Below are 19,841 nucleotides of genomic sequence, written 5' to 3' on the forward strand. Positions count from 1 at the left end.
ATTCCCAATTCCCGTCTTCTCCCTGAACTTTGCTTATCCCAAGATTGAATTATAAAAGAGAGATTTGCTAGGATGTCTCCATTCACGAGGTGGCTGGTTTGGCATGTGACAGACCAGCCGCGAAATGCCTTTTGCGTTGGACGCTAGCAATTTCCATTATAAAATCCATGTACCATGGTTTCACAAAGAATTGGGACAATCAAAGCAAAAATGACATGTTTTATTTATCTCAGTGTTGTTTGGTTGCCATCTGCTCTTCACCTTTTTTAGGGTTTGACTTTCCTCTTGAGTAAAGAGGAAAAGGAAAGTAAAGAAATGGGATTACTTATTATCCGTCTAGAATGAGAATGTAGTATTGTACCCTTTGGAAATCTACATGGAAAGATAATGTCCCGACCGCGAGACAAAAGGGACCCAAACAAGTGGAGATACAAAACAAACTAAGGCTATCACTTTCTTTCCTATACAGGATACATATTTGTGTCACTCTTTCTTATTATGTCCTTTATTCTTTCAAAAGAAATACTTAGATGATGGTATCGTAGATAGGTTGTTTCCCAAAAATCTACTAATTAGAATGATTTTAATATATTTTATACCGTGTAAGCACTTATTGTCCCTTATTTTTCAAAAAGTATTGTACCGGCCACATTATAAGGTGATCCAAACCGTCCATGTGATGGGCCGTAACGTAAATAGGTTGTGCCCAAAAAATTATTTCAATAGGATGATCCTAGCCCTCCGATCTATAGATGGACGGTTTGGATCATCCTATAGTGCGGTCCGTACAGTACTTTTTTGAAAATAAGGGACTATGAGGGCTTACACCTTATAAAATCTCATAATAGATTGGGGTTGGGGAAGATCGTCACGTGGAGAAGATTTTGGGGGACAAGGCAAGGGACCAACAAATGAATTGTGTAGATAATCCAAATAAGTTGGGCCCACTGCAATTTAACCTTTTTTTATGAAGCGGGTATAGTGTATTCAATCGCGCTATCAGAGCCGTACACGAGTGCATGATGATCTTGTCCGTCCATGGCTTCAAGAAGAAAATAAAAAAAACAGAAGTGGGTTCTCGCCACGTGTACTGTCCACTGTCTTTTTCGTAACGGGGTTTGAGACTGGATAAGAATAAAAAGACAATAAAGGTCTTCATCACGAGTCACGCAGCTGTAACATGTGCCCATCTTTTATGACAAATTTACCAGAGATGACACTGCGAATACCTAACGTCAATATACTGTCAGTTTCTGAAATATGCCCGGAATATTTTAATGGGCTTCTCTAAACTAGAGGGGGCTGTCTCAAGTAAGAAAAGGGAGCGAATATATTAATTCCCAATTGAAAAGGAGAACAGGCATTAATCTATTTAATTAGGTGTGTCATTTACATATATGTCCCCGGGCTCAGTCACTAAAGAACACTCATCAAAGATCGGGAAGAGTCTAGTGCCATCAACGTAATTATTCCTTAAAACCAAGGTTAAGCAATCAATGACTGTGACAAGTGAACATCAAGGACCAGTTTAGTGTTTAGACTGCGACTCTAGGTGATTCGACCCACTCAGTGTGTGGGGCCCACCACTTACTAAAATTTTCTCCATTTTCACCGACCAACTAGGCAACTACCATATTCGAGCATTCAGAGTGGGGGCCCACCTTCGAAGATCAATTCTATGGTCCCTAACGCTGGCATGTATATGGAATCAGGACCGTAGAAAATCAACGGTTTATATTTTCGTCCGTCGGTTCAACGGATCAGATCACATAAAAGTAGCACAAGCGGGGCACAGTGTCTATATTGATTCAGCTAGCTAGCCTAACGGTGTGTGGGCCCCCCCCACTTAGTTTATTTTTGTGATTCTCACCAACTAACTACCATATATGCTAATGCTAATCCAAAGCGGGCCCACCTTTAAAAAGAGCACGGTCCAGATCATTGGTGAGGATCAATGTTAGGGTCCCACATGCCAGCATGTATATGGAATCAAGACAGTATATCTTGTAGAAAAATCAACGGTTTAGATTTTCGTCCATTCGATCAGCAGACTGGATCAAATGAAAGTAGCACAAGCGGGGCCAGTGATTGTCTGTATACCATCTTTTTACAATTGTCAGACACCAAAAAGGCTACTACCATATTTTGATAATGGAACGAACTCATCTTGTCTTTATTATTTAAACAGCAGCCATTCGTTATTGCAGTTCTCAAAAGCTCTCGTAAGCCAATTAAAAAAAAGGACAAACTGACTTTGTCTAACTATCAAAACATGGTTGTGTCAATATTAGCACCCAAAAGACTACGGCTTGACTTGGAACTGATCTCGCCAATGAAAAGCCGACACGTATGATATCATAAAGGGTGGAAAGAGCAAAAACGATACCAACTTAACAAAAAATCCTCTCTCTGTCTCCCTCTTCTCATTTCCATGTCGTGTGTTTGTCGGAGAAGAAGAAAAAATCATCAGTCCAAACAGCGTCCGTACGGTCCTAACCCTAAATCTCATTGTTCACCGCCGGTAACCGGTTTTCCGGCACCGGAGATCGTCGGAACTTGAAATATTCCGGCTGTTGACCGTCATGATGGGAAAGTCAAAACCCTAGAGGAGAAAAAGAGCCACTTTTTTATATTCTTAGACCACCTCTTTTTTGTTATTTCCACCCTCTTTTTTCCTATTCCAGATCTCAAATCTGGTTTTGTGGAGAAATGTACGTTGTTCCTCCGCCTCAAGGCTCCGATCCGAGAGCTGCTGACGTGGCGGAGCCGAGGACTTACCAAAAATGGAAAGGCAGTAATGTGAGTTTTAAGATTTCTTTTTCTAGGGTTTTGACTTTTGATTTGGGTTTTAAATGCTTCATTCCAACTTTCAACTTTGAATTAGGGTTTTTTTTTTTTGGGCGGGATTGGGTTTTATCAGTTGCAATTAGGGTTTATTGATGTAACTTTTCTTGATTTTGGTTGGTGCATGCGATTCCTTTTGATTTCGATTCTCAATTTGATGTATTTCGTTTTATTATGCCACTTAAAGACAGCAAATCACTGAATACTTTTTTTTTTGTTTGATTTCCTTTTTAGGGTTTTTTTTTTTGAATGGTTTTTTTAGGGTTTTATTTGGATTTTTAATACTTGATTGATTCCGCACTTTCAGCTGAGAAATAGGGTTTTTTTTTTTTGAATGGTTTTTTTAGGGTTTTATTTGGCTTTTTAATACTTGATTGATTCCGCACTTTCAGCTGAGAAATAGGGTTTTTTTTTTTGCGGGTGGGATTTGGTTTTCAGATGGAATTAGGGTTTATTGATGGAATTTCTCTTGATTTTGGTTGGTGCATGTGATTCCTCTTGATTTCTGTTCTCAAATTGATGTATTTCATTTTATTTTTCTATGTTTCTTTTCTAGAGTTTCATTTGCTTTTTAATGATTAATTCCAACTTTCAGCTGAGAATTAGGAATTTTTTGCGCGGGATTGGGTTTTCAGTTGGAATTAGGGTTTATTGATGGAATTTCTCTTGATTTCAATTGGTGCATGCGATTCGTCTTGATTTCGGTTCTCAATTTGATGTATTTTATTTTATTTTGCTACTTAGGGTTAGTTTGGTTGCAAGTAGTTACCTTTTAGAGTAGTGGAGAATTAAAACCATCTTTTGGCGGTTTTTTGCTAGTAGTTTGCTGGTATGCCACAAGGAGGCAAGAAGGGGACAAGCCAAATAGTCTTCTGATAGTTTGAAACCCTATAGGCAACCAAAAATAGTATTTTGCTGATGTGGCAGCCAAATACCACACAAAACCCTTACGAAACCCGGGATATTATCCAACCAAGCAGACCCTTAAAGAAAGCAAATCAGTGAATATTTGCGTTGAACTAAAACAATTTTGGTAGGGGTCTGCCTAACCCTGGCTAACCCATAAAAAAAAAAAAAACTAAAACAATTTTGGTAGAAGAAAGAATGTGAAGAATGAGTAAGAATTTAGGAGAGGCCAAAGGTCGTAGGTTGTGGATATCACCATGATGTCACGCATTGTACATGATAGGTTTTCTATTCTGTAGAAGCTAGATTCATATTGATTTTGTCTAATAGTATGTATCTTTTACTTTGGGTTGTTGGGATGTGTTGTTATGGACCTTCTTTTGCTTCAACATCTTGGTTTTATTCGTTTGTGCTTTTGATGCAAAAGTTGCTTACTTTGTACATTTTTTAGCCTTCTAGTTGCTTCTGGTAAATGTAGTTAAAGGCATACAGCATGGGTTTTTATGTTCTATCTTTCAATCTTGGGGTGTTCTCAGCTTCTGGCTATGGGAAATTGATGCAAGTAAGGGCTGGACCTTGGTCGAAAGAGTCTTGTCCTTGGATTGAGCACTTGCCCGACTACCCTGATGCCGAAACAAAACAGAACGAGGAAACTAAATTTGCAATCACAAACCTGCTAAAAACTTCATCACCCTGCCGGAACATTTCAATAAAATTTCGGAAGTCTGAACCTTTTGTTAGCCCCTTTAATTTTCAGAAAAAAATCAGTTGATCAAAGGTCTCCCTAATACTCAGAATGTACAACCCCAACACTTCGATCTTTTGGCTCCAAGTGATCCCTGAAGGGTACTCACCATTGTTTTGAAAATCGTAATTGAATCATAAATCATAATAGAGGTTGAATCGTATCAGATTGTAAAGAAGAGGGTAAGCACTTGGTAGATCTCTTAGTACAAAAGCAAAAAGAAGAGGGTAAGCACTTGGAATATGATCATCTCTTCAGCTAGGATGGCACCTCCTCATCAGTGTGATCTATCAGGATAATCCTAAGAAAACTCTTCAACTAAAAACTAAAGTTGTTGAATTAACCTCTGAAATTACAGCATACCTCCTTAATATCTTCATAACTTTTAAGTCTTCTTGGTCTTCTTGTTTGTGAACATTTTCCTACCAAAATACTTGATTAAATTACTTTAGTGTCCGATTTAATCGAGCTCTCCCAATTTCTATATCTGCATATCATAGAATCTATTATCAATTGAGCCTTGGCGCAATGGTAAGGTTGCTCCATTGTGACCTGGTGGTCACGGGTTCGAGTCACGGAGACTGCCTCTCTGCAAAGCAGGGGTAAGGCTGCGTACATCTAGCCCTCCCCAGACCCCGCAACGGCGGGAGCCTCGTGCTTGGGCTGCCCTTTTTTTTTATAAAATTATGGAAAATCACTCCAGTAACTCAAAATAGCTGGCTTTAGAGCTTTTCAATTCCTTCTGTCCATGCCGGACACTGTTGATGACATGAGCTGATGCAATGTTGAAATTATCCACATGGCTACCCCCCCACAGCTCCCCCCTCGCAGTTCCCCTCCTAATAGATGTTTTGATAGCTTTCCATCATGTTAGGGGATTATTTTCTCCCTAAAAAATGAATCCTATTAAATTCTCAAAACAAAACAAAAAAAAGAATCTTATTAGTGCCAACCCGAGTATTTGCTAATGGTGAATCTCATCACCTTTTGGCAGGATGCTATAAGGAAGTGGGATCTGGGGTTTAGGTGGATTGGTTTGGGGTCTCTTTTTCCAATCTATTGGTAGGGACTCATGCTATGATTTGGAGTGGAAATATCTGGTGTTGCATGGTATTTTTTCTGTTTTCTTTTGTGTGACTATACTTAGTTTTGCGGAGATTGACTGAATGGGTTTTCCAATGTTTCTAGAGTTATATCTAACAGATCATTTTTTCAATATGGTTTTGATTTTTTATGTTCTCCAATAAAAGGACAGATCTGAAAACAAGGATTTTCTAGATGGAAGGATCGCCAATAATTTTCAACCTTGGAGATTTGGGTTTTCAATCATTTTCAACCATGGATCGACAATCATTTTTCCAATTGGGTTTTGATTTTTTATCTTTTTCCCATGGAGATTTGCCCACTTTTTTTTTATGAAATCCAAGATAAAGTGGAAGGATCGTCAATCGTTTTCAACCAAAGTAGAACATCCGCGGTCCGCCAACAAGGAGGCGGATAGACTAGCGAGGGATGGGGTTAGGAGATGTTTGATTTCCTCCCTCTGTGAGTTGTATCTTTTTCTTGTATCTCTCTTTTTTTTAATGGTATTTCTTGTATCGTTTCTTTTTTCTTCTTTATCTCCCTTTGTATGTTTTGGGTTGAGTATCTCGGTCTTCCCTTTGCTCTTTGATGGAATCTGCCACCATTAAAAAAAAAGGATTTTCTAGATGGAAAAATTGAATGATGTGCTGGGAATCAGAAACAAAACACAGTAGGTCAAGAAGATTGGTTCGACTTTGCAGTTAATAGAGATGCTGGGTTATCTATGCTTCAATTCTCAATTCAGATTAATGCCAATTGTTAATCTTTGCTTTGGGTCGATCTCACATAGCCTGATTGAACAGAGCTTGTAATTGGTGTTGGAACTTGGACCTCTCTCACTTTTACATTTTAAGGTGGTAAGGTCAAATGGAGCCCAACAATAGGTTCTTAGTTTGAGTTAATTTGGTAGCCATAGTTACAACACTACCCTTTGCGTGCTTTATTTTACATTTCTTACCAATGCTTTTTGCAATGGACAATGAGCTCATGATGTATATCAATTAGAGTGTCTTCTACGATAGAACCTCATCCCCTTTCAATGAACAGTGGGAATTGCTAAGAGACACAGCCAATTTTTCTTTGACTGCTTAGAGGATTGAGGGATCAAGTGGAGATCACTTCTTATCACCATCTGATCTTGTTTGTTCAATTGTAAGGTTCACCAGTAGGAAAAGTCACAAGAGTATTTGCAAGGATATGGAGAATTATTTCCCAAAAGATACTAAAGAAGAGCAAGGGGAAGAAGAAGAAGATACAAAATTGACATTCAATTTGTGTTATAACCTATGCAATGTGGTTAATGTCACAATATCTAAATATAAATGTGCAGTAAAACCCTATAGAAGTATGAATATTGTTGGATGTCACGTATATCTTTGTACAATTTTTAAGTTTATTTGCATGAACAAACATATTCTCTGTGAACAGTTTATTCACATATATCTTCTCTTGGAGTTATGATATATGCTATCATCAGTGACATTGTTGATTATATATTATGCAGATATTTTTACTTGAGGGGAGGTTTATATTTGGACCCGATGTGAGGTCTCTATTGCTGACCATATTACTCATTGCCGCTCCAGTCACAATTTTCTGTGTATTTGTTGCGAGAAAACTTATGGATGATTATTCTCACCACCTGGGAATATCAATAATGGTCATTGCCGTTGCATTCACATTATATGTGAGTATCATCGGACTGAGTCGCTTATACATATAGCATATTGTATATTGCTGTTTTCTTTGATGTCGTTAATGCTTATATCACGGCTTCCAAAATAGATGTTTTATAAATTGATAGTTGGTTCTGCTCGAGTCTGTACATGGCTTGGGATTTGTTTTCTCCTGGTAAAAGTTGACCTTCCAATTACTGGCTCCCACCTGGATACTTGGATAACACTAGAAATAATTTTATCATGCTGTTAACTGTGTTGGGTACAAATTCCATTTGTGATTGAAAATTCCATTTTACCACTGTTAAGCCTCAACTGCCATTATTGCATCTTCAATATCCTTAGCTTCTTCATGTAATTACTTCTAGTGCTGCATATTCTCTGCCAGTATTTGCTGACTCCAGATACCTTGTATTTTTATTTTTTTGAACGGAAACTCCAGATACCTAGTTATATCTTCCTTCTTAGGACAGTCAAAGTTGTAGCACCTCTCAGGTCATGCATTTTTAAGCATCACCATATATCTCTTTTGTGGCATTCAACTGATTATCATGCGATAGGATATTATGTCCCTAAAATAAGACAATAATATTAAGGTGAAGCTATTTATTATAAAATAAAGCAATTTATAATATTGGTAAGTAACCAATTTATTATAAAATAAGACAATAATATTAAGGTGAAACCATGGTTTTAAATTTCGTCGGTCCGGAATTTCAAACCAAATTACCAAATTTCGGACCGAAATTTTGGTTTTCGGTGGGGTCCGAAACGGTTACTGAAACCGAAATTTTAAACCATGAGTGAAACTACATTTTCAAAAATAAATAAATAAATAAATTTTTTTTTTAAAATAAAAAAAATAAAAAATATATACATATATATATATATATATATATATATATATATATATATATAGAGGAAAATGATTGTGAGCTTGAAGCTCATATAGCTTATATGAGCTTGAGGACCCACATGGGTCCCACATTTTTTGTGTTGATCCAAACCATTCATTTACAAGGCCCCATCATAGATAGGGTGTGTACCAAAAATCAGCTCCATTGGATCATCGTAACCCCTCCAAAAGCGGAGGGCAAAAATGGGCAGATTTGTGGCAAACGGTGTCTGTCCATTTTGCCCTCCACTTTTGGATGGGTTAGGATGATCCTATGGAGCTGATTTTTTGTGCACACCCTATCTATGTAAGGGCCTTTCAAATGAATGCTTTGGATCATCCTAACAATATGGGCCCACATGTGTTTGGGCCCTCAAGCTCATATAAGCTATATGAGCTTCAAGCTCACAATCATTTTCCTCACACACACACACACACACACACACACACACACATATATATATATATATATATATATATATATATATATGAGAAAAGTGTAGCTACACATACATGTAGCTAACTTAGCTACACCAACGGCTTAATATACAGTGGGCCCCACATTGTTTGGGTGATGCAAACCATTCATTTGATGGGCCCTCACATAGATAGGGTGTGCCCAAAAAATCAGCTCCATAGGATCATCCCAACCCTACGATTTGTGCAGGCAAAATTGGACGTGTAAAACCTTCACAAATCTATCAATTTTTGCCTTCACAGTTTGAAGGGTTGGGATGATCCTATGGAGCTGATTTTTTGGGCACACCCTATCAATGTGAGGGCCTATCAAATGAATGGTTTGGATCACCCAAATAATGTGGGCCCACTGTATTTTAAGCCGTCGGTGTAGCTAAGTTAGCTACATGTATGTGTAGCTTCACTTAACTCCATATATATATATATATTAAGGTGAAGCTAAAGATTGCCCTTAAAATACAAGAAACAGTGACTTCATCTTTTGTGATGTGTCTTGAGTTATAATCAAGGTTTTAAATTTCGGTTTCGGGGGTAATTTCGGATCTAGCCGAAATCCCGAAATTTTGGGTGAAATTTGGTAAAGACAGACGAAATACCCTTTTTTGTGGGCTGAAATTTGGGAAAGAAATTTTTTTTTTTTTAAATTTCGCCAAAATTGACGAAATTTTGGACGTTTCGGAGCGCTTCGGTTTCGGTCTTGAACAAAATCCGAAATTGGACGAAATTTAAAACCCTGATTATAATATGCAAGATAATCATTACAATATTTCATGTGTTCCCCTAGAAAATATCTATGTTGCATCAGTACGGATATGAGTGTCGGAATCCGACATGGGTATCGAGTTTTGGATTTGGAAAACCTCAAAAAGAACGTTTCATGGATTCGCCAAAATATTTTAATTAATTATCAAATTTTATTTTTTTATGGGTAGCCATTAAAAAAAAAAACATTACAATATGGTTATAAAATGTCGTATGATGAATATTTTAATAGGTTAAGCATATATAATATTTTATTTCCATTTAAGAAGCTTAAATATTAGGATAATAGGATGGGTAAAACTCAAAACATATGGTAATTGTAAAGTTGTGGTAGTAGTACTCAGAGACAATAGATAAAAGAGATCAAGAAGTGTCTGAGAGAATCTTTTTTTTTTTAAATAGGTAAGCTGGGGTTAGGCGGACCCCGACCAGATATATTAAGAAAGATCAATAAAGATACTACAAGAAAACAGAAAAGCAAGCCCCTCGCACATCAGAAGAAGGGCAAACAAACTATCAAAAGGGAGCCAAAGGCCACCCAACAAAACGGCAAAGACAAATAAAGGAGAACAACCTAACCGCTTCAGCAAAATGAAAACAACAGCCACAACACTGCCAAAATTCGAACAGCTACCACAAAAACAAACAGCACCAGAGCTAACAGCAGACCCAAAAACACCAGCACCAAAAGCAGACCCCAATTCATGATCAGCCTCTCGGAATGAGCCCACGAAATGGGGACCTTATTCCAGTAGAGGGGATCGGGGAGATGGATGGCAGCACACAGGAAGAAGGAGGCTTAAGGAGGGAAGCAGCTGACGTTCCCTTTTTATTCTTCTTGCTCTGAACTAAATTCCAAGGACCTTCAGACGATGGGGACGATAAAGAGAGAGAAAGGTCCGGAGGCTTGGTCTGCTTTGTAGATGTCTCGGGGATATCAGAGCCAATGACTGAGAATTTATTTCTAGATAAGGCACTATTGGTAGAAGGGGTTTCAGGATGATCCAAGCTGATCCTATTATGAGCAATTGGAGAATCAGAACTTAGCTGAACAGCTTTATCACTATCCTTAGTGATTGGCCTCCATTCCTTTCTGTATTGAACAGGAAACGAGATGGGCTGAGAGAGAAGGGGAGGAGGCATTTGGTTCTTAGGGCATCCTTCAGAAGAATGACTAAAATCAAGACAGGTTTTGCAAGGTTTGGGCTTCCATTCATATTCTACAACCTGAGTTTCATCTCCAGTAGGAGTTTGGATGTGGACAACATCAGGAAGGGGGCTTTCGGCAGTTATTTCGACACAAACTCTAGCAAATTGTAATCTTGAGGCCTCAGCAGTGTGAGAATCCATGTATAAAGGTTTGCCAATGATGCTAGATAGCTTTCCAATACCTGTAGGAGTCCAGAATTTCAGGTGCAATGCAGGGAATTTAATCCAAATTGGGATAGTTGAAAGTTTCAGCTTCTCCAAAGAACAGCCTGGAAACCATTTCTGCAGGATGAGAGCACGACCCCCAAAGGTGGTGGGGTATTCCAGGACTTTAATGCAGTCCTCTTCCAGGTTGAACTTGAACAAGAAAAAGCTATTAGGGAGAGCAATTAGATCAAGTCCCCTTTCAGCTGCCAGATTCTCAATAAGTGATTTTTAAGAGCAGTGAAGTAGGGCCTCCGACCAAGAAAATAACCCAGAAGGCAGTTTTCCCATTTAGACTTTGCTTCAATAAAATCACCCTCCTTGAAAGCTGCCTTTATTATGCCATCTTCAGTAGTTACCGGGTTGAAAAAAGGGACAGAAGTATCAACTGCTTTGGTTCGACTCTTTCCAAACACTTCCTTCCATTTGCCCTCTGAAATTGAGGAGATGGAAGGAGCTGGTCTGGAAGAAATGAAACAGGGAGCAGAATCCATGGATCCATTAGCTCGAGCAGGGAGAGATCCAGAAGGATTATGGGAGCTGCTGGGAGGACAGTTGGCCAGCATCTGACAGGAGCCAATTGGACTAGCAATTTGATTGATAGAGGGGGATGGGAGACGAAAGGTACAAGGGGTAGGACCAGCTGGGAGAGGCCAGCAGTCGCTACACTTGAGATCAGGGGGAGAAGCTTTTTTCTCAAGAAGAGGACTAGAAAGGAGCGGTTCAGAAGGAGACCCCAATACCGAGGCATTTATCCTCATAGTATTAGCAAATCCCATCTGAATCTCTACACCTTTTCCATCAGAATGGTTTTCATGTCCAGCAGTTTCACTCAGAGAGCAGGGGTTGCCAAGAGAGAACTCAGCTTCACAAGGTTGGACTTCCGAAGAGAAGGACGGATCCGATTCAGATAAGAGTAATGCTTCCTTCTGAGATTGCAACTTTGAGCTGAGAAGGGAGTATATATCTTCTTCACCCTCAATATGGATTTGAGGTTGGGCCTTTGGTTTTCTTCTCCCATTCTTTCTCTTTTTGGATGATGAAGAAGCTTTCGAAGTAGGAGAGCTGAGCTCCTTTTCTATAAGCTTGAGATATCGCATCTTCTCTGGAACTGATAGCCGAATGCTATTAAAGCCTTCATCATCACGGAGAGCGCGGAGGTCCAGCAAAGTCTTATTCGGATTAGGAATCAGGTCGATCTTGTGCTTGACCAGATCAGAGAAAGAAAGAGGTTCGATCTCGGAATCGCTTGCAGCAGAATTTTTGATAGCATTGATGCCAGGAGACCAGAAGTTTAGACGCCCAAATGGATGGGGAGGAATATCCTCATCAGAGCCATCATGAGAAGAGTCAAGGCCCTCCATTTGACCTTAAGAAAAACAGAGGCGCAAATCTCTCTCTCTCCAAAATGGACGATCTCCCTCCACCCGATGAGATCGAAATCCTGAGACGACTCAGCGAATCCACCGATCTCGGTCGGTGCAGATGCGATTCAAAAACCCTCCAATCCCACTCCTATGAGGTCCGATCCCTCAACCTGATCTGCTCCTTCGATCGTTACCAAAAAACTAGGGCACCAGAAACTAAAACCCTAAAAACTCCATTTCTCTCTTTTATCTTCTCCCCTTCCTCTTTTCCCTCTTTTCCTATCTCGCGGCAAGGTGGACCATCAGCCGCTACCTCTCACCCCTTCCTATCACCCCTCGATCCTCCCTAGAATCTTGAAGTATTGGAATCCAAGACGTGGCCAACACAGATTCTTCACTCATTTAGAGAATCCATGTAACAGTGGAAAAGATACACAAAGTCAGAATAAACTTGCGATGAACTTTTATTTATTCTTGGCTATCTCTAAACCCTATAAGTGATCATGTTAATACCATTCAATACGGTTTGGTCAATCTTTTATTAATTTGTTAGATATGAACCAGTCCGTTATATATCCCATTATACACGAACAGTTGTCCTAAGATTAAAGATGCAACATTTTTTTGAGTTGCTTTTCATTCCCATATTGTGGTCCTCCGTCAAGGTAGGAGCAAGGTTCAGATGAACAGAGATGTTTAATACGTAAGCATATTGAAAATAGGGTTAACGATGTGATTCTATTGCAGTGGGCCAAGTGAACAACCCAGATCTAAAACAGTTATTTATTTATTTATTCTTTTTGTAGGTCAGCTGGGATCTTAGTTGTTAATTCTATTTCATTCGCCGTTTCGTTTTGGTCAATTGAACGGAACGTTTCTGCATTTCGTTCGTTTCAGCGTTTCGTTTCGGAAAAGATGCTATGACCAGTGGCTAGATGAAATTTTTTAAAGACCAAATATAGCCGACTTTTTTATCAGACTTTTGGGATTTAAAGGTGTCTTATTTCGGACGAAACAGAACAAAATCTAGTGTTTTGGCCAAAACAGGACGAAAATCTGGACGGAACAGAACAAAACCCCAAAACGGAATTCACACCTAAGGTTGGGATTGAACCTACGACCTCAAGGCCGAGGTACAAAGCCTTGACTAATTAAGCTACAGGCCCAACCCCAAAAGGTTTTGAAAGTAGTGTCCTGTGCTTGGATCGAACAATTGACTTTCAAATCTTTAGTTAGATGCTCTCCCAAGTGAGCTATCCCCACTACCAAGATCTAGACTGATCATGGGGATGGAGATGAATAACTAAAACCCTAGATGAATGAAAGCTTGGGAAAGGGTGAGAATATCGAGTAACTATTCAAAAAAAAAAGGACAAGAATATCGAGTATACTAGAATATGAATAAAAGAATGAGGGAGTGAATGAATATAATCTATGCACAGAAACACAAAAGTAAAGGATAGAGAATAGATCTAGGTGCCTATGATAAAGAGAACAAGAAATGGTAAGTATGTTGTTATTACACTAATGAACCCTAGACATCACATTAGAGGGGATCAAGGTATCGCACCTTGGAGACAAGGCATCACGTCAATGATTTTGCAAAGGTTGCAGAAAAGTTTTTTTTTTTTAATGAGAAAAGCGTTTCTAGTCTGCCGACTAGAGATCATTCTCTAGTCCGGCGACCAAAAAACATGGGTCCCACCTTATTTGGGTGATGCAAAGCATTAATTTGATGGGCCCTGACATATAGAGGGTGTCCACAAAAAATCAGCTCCATAGGATCATCCCAACCCTGTGATTTGTGGAGCTTAAAATGGACGGCTATAAATTGGCACAAATCTCTCCATTTTTTAGCTCCACAAATGAAAGGGTTAAGATGATCCTATGAAGCTGATTTTTTGTGGACACCCTATCTATGATGGGGCCTATCAATTGTATGCTTTAGATCACCACAAAAAATGTGGGACCCAAGTGTTTTTGGTCGCCGGACTAGAGAATGATCTCTAGTCGGTAGACTAGAAACACTTTTCTCTTTTTTAATTATTTTATAACGTGTTGCTACCATTTTCAAAGATATATATATTTTTTGAAATGGTACCATTTTCAAATATATATATATGAGAAAACGGTTCCGACACATATGTGTAGAGAGTTCTCTACACACTAGCTTAAAATACAGTGGGGGCCGACATTGTTTGGGTGATCCAAGCCATCCATTTTAAAGGCCCTCACATAGATAGGGTGTCTACAAAAAATCAGATTCATAGGATCATCCCAACCCTACAATTTGTGGAGGTAAAATGGATGTCTTTAAACCTTCACAAATTAGTCCATTATATATATATATATATATATATATATATATGAGAAAACGGTTCCTACACATATGTGTAGAGAGTTCTCTACACACTAGCTTAAAATACAGTGGGGGCCGACATTGTTTGGGTGATCCAAGCCATCCATTTTAAAGGCCCTCACATAGATAGGGTGTCTACAAAAAATCAGATTCATAGGATCATCCCAACCCTACGATTTGTGGAGGTAAAATGGATGTCTTTAAACCTTCACAAATTAGTCCATTTTTTGCCTTCACAGTTCGAATGGTTAGGATGATCCTATGGATCTGATTTTTTGTGGACACCCTATCTATGTGAGGGCCTTAAAAATGAATGGTTTGGATCACCCAAATAATGTGGCCCCCACTGTATTTTAAGCTAGTGTGTAGATAACTTATCTACACATATGTGTAGGAACCGTTTTCTCTCTCTCTCTCTCTCTCTCTCTCTCTCTCTCTATATATATATATATATATATATATATATATATATATATAGAGAGAGAGAGAGAGAGAGAGAGAGACCTGTTGAATAGATGTCTTTGACAATGATCTGTGGAACTAGATGCAAAACACTAGAAAAAATGATGGATACCTGTTGAATAGATGTCTTTTTCTATCCTGAAAAGATCAAGTCAACAAGCAATATGAGTCTGATCATTAATGAAGCTTCCAATTTCTATGAAAATTTTCCTGTTCCTATTTATACATGGTATTTCCCTGATCTGTAAATCTGAACTGAGGTTTTGTCTTTTTCAGATTTTAGGCCTTCTCATGGTCACCTCTGGAAGAGATCCTGGTATAATCCCTCGTAATGCACATCCTCCAGAGCCAGAAGGCTACGATGGGCCCGCTGAAGTTGGAGGGGGGCAAACACCACAGTTACGTTTACCTCGCATGAAGGATGTTGTTGTAAATGGGTTTACCGTAAAGGTCAAATATTGTGATACATGCATGTTGTATCGGCCCCCTCGGTGCTCACATTGTTCCATCTGCAATAACTGCGTGGAACGTTTCGATCACCACTGTCCCTGGGTTGGGCAATGTATTGGGCTGGTAAGTGATAAAAGTTAAGAAATACGGCTTTTAAGAAAATTAAAACCTACATTCTCAAAAAACAAAAGAAAAAAGAAAGTTAGAACCTGAGAGTTCATTTGAAGAAAATAAAAACAAGTCGAGTATTTCTTCCTGTAACTACAAGCCTAACAGAAATAACCATTTACCCTGTGTTATTTTATAATCTGTGCTACCCTTTCATCTATAGTTTTTTGGGTCTTACATATTACAATTGTGGATGCAGCGGAATTACCGTTATTTTTTCATGTTCGTCTTCTCAACGACTCTACTCTGCATATATGTTTTTGGGTTCTGCTGGGTCTATATTATGAGGATAAAGAACGCTGAGCAAATAACTATCTGGAAGGCGATGACCAAGACTCCTGCTTCCATTGTGCTGATAGTTTACACCTTTATATCAGTCTGGTTCGTTGGTGGCCTCACTGTCTTCCATTTATATCTCATCAGTACAAACCAGGTAACAAGATAATCTTCTCAATAACACATACAAATCTCTGTCACAGATATCTCCGAAATCTTCACAATATAGCTATTTTATTGTGACATTTTGATAAAATGAAAAAAAATCCCAGAATAATCCCCAAGAATTTAACAAATATAGCGATATTTTCATTTGCTGGATAATATCACAATATTTTTATGATATATCTAGGGAGATGATATCCTCCCCTCCGCGCGCGCGCTTCTGCATGACGCATGCGCCCCCCTTATAACGTGATTTGACGTGAACAGTGGGCAACTTTTAACGCTTTTTGACGTCAAATCACATTAAAAGGGGGGAGCATGCATACTGCAGGGGGGTGAAAATATCATCGCCCTATATTTACTATATATGTTTTTTTCTTAATTAATATATTTTAAAGAATTTTATTTTTATCATTTTTCCCGATATAAATCTGAAAAAAATATATATATATACATATATATATATATATATATATATATATATATATATATATATATCTCCCGAGATTTTCCCTTGCCAAGAAATTCATGAGAACGATATTTGTGACTCAGATACAAATCCACTTAAAAAATCTAAGAAGTCTGAACAAAGTTCCCTTGATTGATGGAAGATTTTTTTTCTTCTTTTTTTTTTTTCACTTCGGCAGACAACTTATGAGAACTTCAGATATCGATATGATCAGCGAACCAACCCCTATCACCGAGGATTGGTAGAGAACTTCAAAGAAATCTTCTTTACGAGCATTCCTTCCTCTAAGAACAAATTTAGGGCAAGGGTGCCACGTGAACCTGGTCTACAACCACGGTCCGTGGGTGGGGGCTTTATTAGCCCAAACATGGGGAAAACTGTGGGAGATCTAGAAATGGGTAGGAAGCCAACATGGAGAGAGGCAGGGGCGGGAGTTGGTGATTTTGAACAGGGGTTAAACAATGATGGTTTGGACAACAAAGAGGGTGGGTTTGATGATGCCTCCCCGGATTTAAGCCAGGGCCTACCTGTGGAAAGCATGGAGGGGCGAGCTGGAATACATCCAAGGCGTTCAAGTTGGGGGAGAAAAAGTGGCAGCTGGGAAATTTCACCCGAAGTTCTTGCTTTGGCGGCTGGAGTTGGGGAATCAAATCGTGTGGGTAGTGGCAGTGGGAGCAAAACAGCTGGTAATTAATGGGTTCTAGGTCAGAAACCAGGCTGTAGAAAAAGAGAGGGAGGATAATGGGTGTGGAGTAGGTTGGTTTGGTTTGAAACTTTCAACTGTTATTGCATGTGTGCATCTTTGTGGAGCTTTTCTTCAGGGTGGTGGGGTTGGGCCAATGTATTTCTTGCAAGGAGTAGTGGGCGTTTTTCTTCAGTCGTGTTGTACTAGTGTACTAGTGTTGAATTTGTTTGTTTGGCTTTTTTTTTTTTCCCTTCCCAAGGTTTTATAAGAATGTGGGTGTACAGGGGCTGGTGATTTCAGTGTGGAGGAGGATCTCCTTAATTCAGGTTGGGGACATACATTTCTATTTTATTAGCAGTACACGCTCCTTATTTAATTGCGTAATCTCTGTTATATTGAAACCCAATTATATTATTAGTTTGATTCATTTCAGTAATTTGATTGGGGCAGAGACTGTAGAGGTAGGGTCCAAGGTCTGGTCGTTTGGATTGTTCATTTGGTGGTTCGCTAATCAGATGGTTAGGGTTTTCTGATCCAATAGGGGTATAGTCCATCCGTAGTGGCCCACTAAGTTGATACTTCCCTCGGTCAGTTTGGTTAGTTTGGTTACACGTAGTTGATCTCACAGAGCACTAGTGAATTAGAAGTTTAGAACTTTGGGTAGTCAAAAGAAATTATATCAGTAAAGCAGTATTTTCGTAGTGTAGTAGTAACTATGGTTTTGAATTTCGGTTTCAGTAAAATTTCCTTCCTGGCCGAAATCCTGAAATTTTGGTTTTTCTGGGCGAACCACGTTTTGGATAACTCATGTTTTTATATTTGGATTTGGATTTGGATTTGAGTTTTGGATACAAAATACATCAATCAACTTCATGCTCATGTTATACGAGAGAGGGAGGGAGGGACGCCTTGCCGCTGCTGCAGCAAGGTTGAGCAGTGGGGTTGAAGGTACTTGCCACAAATATAGATTTCCAAATCAGGTTTGAAAATCAGATTATTTTTCACAGTTGTAGCTGACTTGGAAATTTAAGGATTTGATCCATATCCAAATCTCAACGGCCAAATGTGAGAATTCCAAATCTAAATCTTGTGGGTATCCAAACTTGGCCTAAAGAAATAAAAAGGGCATTTTTTTCTGAAATTTTGGCTGAAATTTGGTAAATTTCAAGAATTTCGGTTTTGGACTCGACCGAAATCCGAAAATTTTGTAAGTACTGTTTCATTGTATCCCAGCTCCGGGCGTTGTAGTGGGGTATCCCAACATTTTTAGGTACTTTGTTGGTGGACAAAAGTTGTCACATGGCAGATAAGGGAGGGACATGATATGTTCTGCATAAAATTGTTCAACCAAGACGTGCCCTTTCTGCCTAAGTTCTTCTAATCCAAGTCTCCCCAGGTCTCTGATATGTTCTGCATCAAAAAAATATAATGACATTGCTCAGACATCCGGGCACGTGTAAAAAATAAATATGGAAAAACTACTAGAAAGCCCCTATATAAAAACGGAGGAATGATAGAATGAAGGGCACCGTTGCAAAAATCAGCTACAAGGGTTCTCCTATTGTTTGGTTTATGCAAAGTCAACACGTTTTTCACTTTTTTTTTGGTCACATTTCCACTTGCACACCCCCGTTATAACGTGATTTGACATAAAGTTGCCGACTTTTCACGTCAAATCAGGTTGTAAGGGAGTGTGCACGTAATGCAGGGAGGTGAAAATATCAACTTCCTTTTCGGTGCATTCCACCTTTTTCGGCGCTGCACTTTGCATAAAGCAGCCAATATGGGCGCCCTAGGAGCTGGTTTTTGCAAGGGCGCCCTTCATTCAATCATTACTCGTAAAAACGTAGTATGTTCTTGTGTAAATAGCTTTTAATTTTTTTTCTTTTACCTATTTTACCATTTAGAAATCCCTAAAATCTCTCAACAGTAAGGGGGGGTTAGTCGGGCGGGATTTACGTGGTTTTTGGCAGACTTGAAATACAGCGTTAGTCGCAAGTCTAGTAAAAACAGGGATTTTTGCATTGGCGGGAACTTAATGTTCACGAATACACGTGAAAGTGGTAAGCGCTAAGTTCGCCTCAAATAGGTGAAACTTTAAAGTCGCGCTCGTCTGCCTTTCTCCGTCGCCTCTCTACTCTGCAGCCATCCAGATATCAAGCAAAAGGTCTCCCTCTCCCTCTCCCTCTCCCTCTCCCTCTCCTTTTGCCCTCCTTTCTTTCTGTGAAATTTCTACCTACGGTTTTGGGTTTTAGAGGCAGATCGAATCTTCATTTTTGAGAACTCTCTCTCTCTCTCTCTCTCTCTCTCTCTCTCTCTCTCCCCTCTTGCCATTCTTTTTCTGGAAAATTTCGACCTAGGGTTTTAGAGGCAGATCGAATCTGAAATTTTTTTTCTCATTTTTCAGAAGGGTTCTTGCTATAGGTTGCTGAAAATTTCTATCTAGGGTTCTTTGGTTCTCTTTCTTGTGTCTTTTTTAGGTTTGAGAGGGTTTTGGGTTTTGGGAAAATATGATTGTTTTGCCTTTCTTTTTCCTTCTCCCTCTCCCTCTCCCATATATTTTTTTGGGTTTTGGAAAAATATGGCTATTTTGCTTTTCATTATCCTCCCTTGCTTTGTATTTTCTTCTCTAACTCTCT

The 19,841-nt window shown here is 39.1% G+C and overlaps 1 protein-coding gene across 1 annotated transcript; it reads left to right on the forward strand.

The window, feature by feature from the left end:
- The first annotated feature begins 2,409 nt into the window (after positions 1-2,409).
- On the forward strand, positions 2,410-17,616 carry LOC143847291 (putative protein S-acyltransferase 7). The gene is made up of 5 exons (XM_077356076.1): positions 2,410-2,799; positions 7,083-7,265; positions 15,266-15,562; positions 15,807-16,040; positions 16,696-17,616. The coding sequence occupies exons 1-5, from the start codon at positions 2,710-2,712 to the stop codon at positions 17,209-17,211; spliced, it is 1,320 nt and encodes a 439-aa protein (XP_077212191.1). The 5' UTR covers positions 2,410-2,709; the 3' UTR covers positions 17,212-17,616.
- Positions 17,617-19,841: the final 2,225 nt, after the last annotated feature.

Source organism: Tasmannia lanceolata, unplaced genomic scaffold (assembly GCF_043159265.1).
Source record: "Tasmannia lanceolata isolate RefF3 unplaced genomic scaffold, GAP_Taslan_0.1 ptg000015l, whole genome shotgun sequence".
NCBI lineage: Eukaryota > Viridiplantae > Streptophyta > Magnoliopsida > Canellales > Winteraceae > Tasmannia > Tasmannia lanceolata.